A 4,263-nucleotide genomic window follows, 5' to 3' on the forward strand; every position below is an offset into this window, starting at 1 on the left:
GGAAGGTGGTTGCCTTTTCCTTCCTGTGAAGCACCAGTAACCAGCTTTTACCAAGAAGAGACTAATAAGAATTTCTCTTCAGGTGAGCTCCAAACAGCCTTGGAATTGCTGGATTTACAAATCTAAATCAGCAAAGTTGGGAATGTGGTTGGTGGCCAATGGAACCCTAGAGGGACAAGGGAGAATGCTACTACACCCACAGCCAGGCTAGTCAATTCATTACCATTGGGGTTTATACCTAGGATCCAAGTTCTGACTTTTCCTTTTAGTATAGGATTTATGACATTTATCACTGGCACCGAGCCCAAGACATTGAGCCCAGAGGGCAGTGTGACACAGAACTTTGGGGAAGGGGAGAAGAAGGATCTTAATGATTTATCTTTTTAGAGAAGGTCAAGTTAGAGCAGAGGCCTGGACCGTAGGACACTTGCTGGCTTCTGTTCTTGGGGGAGAGGGCACTTGCCTAGTTGCCGTGAACAAAGTACTACTAAACTTTGTTGCATTAAGAGATCGCTCAGTCCAGTGCTGGGGAGGTGAGAGGCTTGGATCCAAGTCTTTGTAGGAAGACCAGTCAGTTGTACCATCTGTCCCCAAAGGGCTCCAGAAGGTACACTCTTGCCCTCTGGCCAAGCTGCCAGTGAAAAGCAGCCAGGTATTGCCTTGAAAAAATCAGCACTGGACTAAGGAACGTCAGCTTAAAACATTCTGCTAGCCTCTCTCTGGTCCTTCCTCTTCCTCAGCTTAGAGGCTGGAGTTCCCTTGGAAGGCAGCTTAGCTGCCATCCTCTACAGCCCTCAGGCATTAGCTTGCAGATTCTTTGTGCCAAGTTTGGCTCACCCCTTTGGCAAGAAAATAAGCATATTTGAGGAGGAAGTGAAATCCTAAAGATCCATGGCCAAGGGGAAGGGCAATTGGCTACTACGTCCTCATTTCTGATGTTAACCATTTCTGCAGTCCTCACTGAATGTCAGGTCTTAGAGATACAAGATAGGTTCTCCATGTTTCCTGCCCTAGAGGATGTGTTTTTTAGTAGCTAGACAGATGAGTAACCAAACCACTAAAATAAATAATAGTATGTGGTATAATAAAGGTAGGAATTACTCCAGAGGATGGAGTAATTAAAATAACTAAATGATGATAATAATATGCCTGGAGGTTTTAAAGCTTGGCCGAGAAAGTATTATTCCAGCCAGCCTTGAAGAGGAGTTAACAATTATTGAACATTTACTCTGGCCAGGTATTGTACATTCATTATCACATTATCACTTTTTTATAGCTACTATTATTTTACCAATATTACTGATGAAGAATAAGAGGCTTAGTTAAATAACTAGGAATTCCCCTGGCATAGTAGAGGGAAAGAGTATTCTAGGTAGGGAAAATATGAGTATTTTCCCTGGCATATATGAGAATTCCCCTGGCATAGTAGAGGGAAAGAGTATTCTAGGTAGGGAAAATATGTACCTGGGAGAAGGTACATGGGCAAGTGAGGTGCCAATTATTTGGACAGTGCTTGCCATTTTATAAAACACTTCTGGAAATGTCATATTTAATCCTCAGAAAAACTCTGAGAGGTAGGAAATAGTACCATTTATTTTATGGATGCAGAAATTGGCTAACATTGGATATTTGCAAAATGGTACAGATCAAGAGCTTGAACCTCTTTTTTCTGGATCTAAGGTAAGTTTTTTCTGTTCATTGCCCCTTTGCTAATGTAATGGACCCTGTACTTGAAAAACAATGGTCAATAGTAAGGAGCGGACAAACAGGAATGCTTTCACCCTATGGACCATCTTTAGACCTCTGCAGTCATGAAGGAGCTTGTTGAGTGGTGTTTTTCTTTGTGTGAGGTTACCCAATGAGTTGACTTTTGACCATCTTAATAATAGTCAAACAAAATTCTGGAATCCTTTTAAAAAATGAATAAAACATAGGCAATACACAGTACAACATTTAAAAGGTAAAAAAGATACAGACACACAAATATACCTTTGGCCCACCTTGTCGGCAACAAAATCATCCAGAGGCAATCATTGTTACATTTCTTGTGTACATTTTCAGAGATATTCTGGCATCGTAATAAAGATAATAATAGAGTAGTAAAACACTGTGCCAACAAAACACGAAATCTGTATAAAATATTGTATTGATTCATTTTGCTTCATGTTAAGTACCTACGCTGTGCCGGGCCCTATGCTGGATTCATAAATATATGGTCTAGAGTCCCAAGAGTGAGGTGTGTGTGTTGGGGGGTTAGAGGGTAGAAGCAACAGGTATCAAAAAACCATAATTGGTACAAGGGAAAATGTGATTAAGTGTGAGAGAGTTCAAAGCTTTGACAGTATTACATAGTGGTTAGAACTTTTTCTCTGGAGTCAGATAGATTTGGCTTACAGCCCCAGTTCTGCCACTTGCTCTCAATGTGACCAATGTAAGTGCCTCTGTAACCCTCTGTTTTTCTGTCAGAACGGACTAATAATAGTATTTACTTCATAGGGTCTTTGAAAGGAATAAATGAGACAAAGTATACAAAGTGCTTGGCACACATTAAGCACTGAAAAAATGTCAGCTAAAAAAACCAAATTTTTAGCTATCAACAAAATTGACCATTATCATTCAAGTCCATAGTTCCTTACTGGAAAATTCACAAAGCTGTGAAAACTAGACTTAAAAAAAAAAAATTGGCAGCAAAATATAAACCAAAGTGAGAGTACTTGTATTAGTATGAATATTTGCAAATGTACCTAAATTAGTATGAATAGTCATACTTTGCTGTAGAAACGTCAATACGTTTGGTTACTTGGTGCTGCTCCAGGTCCAGCTGCATTGACTCTAATTTCTGAAACACATCTGGCCCCAAGGCTTTCCCGGTAAGATCATGAGCTTGTATTCTTAGGGAGAAAAGGGAAAGCTTTTTCTTTTAGAAGGCTTCTGTTTTCTTTAGTTCATAATATTATTTTTCACCTTGCATATTTCAAGGAAGTCCTGAGGAATCCTTCCAGGATTTAAACTCACAGCCCCTTGCTTGATTCCTGTATATTCAAGGACTTGTAGGAAGAAAAAACACTGAGCTTGGAGTCAGGAGGCCTGATTTTCTTCCCTGTAGCAAGCTTCTCTAGGTCTGTTTCATTATCCCTATGGCAACGCCTAGCAACAGTGCCTGACATTTAGTAAACTCTTCATAAATATATATTGAACAAATTCTAAAACTAGATCGTTTTTCACTCGCAGGTTGATTCTTTTCTTCCTTCCTCTTGGTCCTGCTGCGGGCAGGGGGGCAATGGCAGCCTGCCCTCCGTGGGTGTGGGTGCAGGGAGGAAAGGTAAATCAGAGCCTTTCGGACGGACAACAAGGACCCTAAGCGAGTCAACTCAGTCAGCGCCTCTGTACAAGGAAGTTGGATCCCCAATCCTACTCCATGGGAATGTCTGAGGGTCGCTCTCCTTAAGAAGGGATATATTCCTCCCCTTTCAACACTTGAAAATAAAATATTCATTGGAATTACGCTCTCAACTGCACCTAGGCGTCCGGGGGCACGCCTCAGAACCCAGTCCCGCAAAGTGCGGGGCCAACGCAAGCCTAGAACCCAGGCTCCTCCGGCTAGCTCCTCCTCTACCCGTCCTGGAGGACCGTGGGTGGACGCTCTTGCAGAGCGCCTCTCGCTGGTCGAGGCGGGGGTGGGCGGAGCCAGAGCTGCCCTGCTGTGGCAGCGGAGGGTGGGGACACTCTGGCCCGGCTCTCGGTGGTGCGGGAGCTGAAGGGAGCAGCGGCCGCTCTGGTCGGCGGACGTGCTGCCGAGCAGTCCCGGAAGCGAAGCAGCGATGGCGGAGAGTCCGACTGAGGAGGCGGCGACGGCGACGGCGGGCGCCGGAGCGGCGGGCCCCGGGGCAAGCGGTGTTGCTGGTGTTGTTGGCGTTAGCGGCAGCGGCGGCGGGTTCGGGCCGCCTTTCCTGCCGGATGTGTGGGCGGCGGCGGCGGCAGCGGGCGGGGCCGGAGGGCCAGGGAGCGGCCTGGCTCCGCTGCCCGGGCTCCCGCCCTCGGCCGCTGCCCACGGGGCCGCACTGCTTAGCCACTGGGACCCCACACTCAGCTCCGACTGGGACGGCGAGCGAACTGCGCCGCAGTGTCTACTCCGGATCAAGCGGTGAGCCGGGGTTTTTCCTCCCCCAGCCCCGAGCTCTGGGGTTCGACCTTCCCCGCCCCCCCACCCTTTCCCACTACAGTCGCCCCGCCGCCTCCGTTCTTCCCCCGAGGCGGCCCAGC

The 4,263-nt window shown here is 46.4% G+C and overlaps 1 protein-coding gene across 1 annotated transcript in view; it reads left to right on the top strand.

Moving 5' to 3' along the window:
* The first annotated feature begins 3,724 nt into the window (after positions 1-3,724).
* Positions 3,725-4,263, top strand: part of UBE2Z (ubiquitin conjugating enzyme E2 Z) — a 14,547-nt gene continuing 14,008 nt past the window's right edge. The window contains exon 1 of the mRNA XM_039873754.1: positions 3,725-4,144. Within this exon, the coding sequence (XP_039729688.1) occupies positions 3,822-4,144 (323 nt within the window). The 5' untranslated portion in view covers positions 3,725-3,821. The remainder of the gene's footprint in view (positions 4,145-4,263) is intronic.

The sequence above is a fragment of the Pteropus medius genome, unplaced genomic scaffold (genome assembly GCF_902729225.1).
Source record: "Pteropus medius unplaced genomic scaffold, Ma_sr-lr_union100, whole genome shotgun sequence".
In the NCBI taxonomy this organism is placed as follows: Eukaryota; Metazoa; Chordata; class Mammalia; order Chiroptera; family Pteropodidae; genus Pteropus; species Pteropus medius.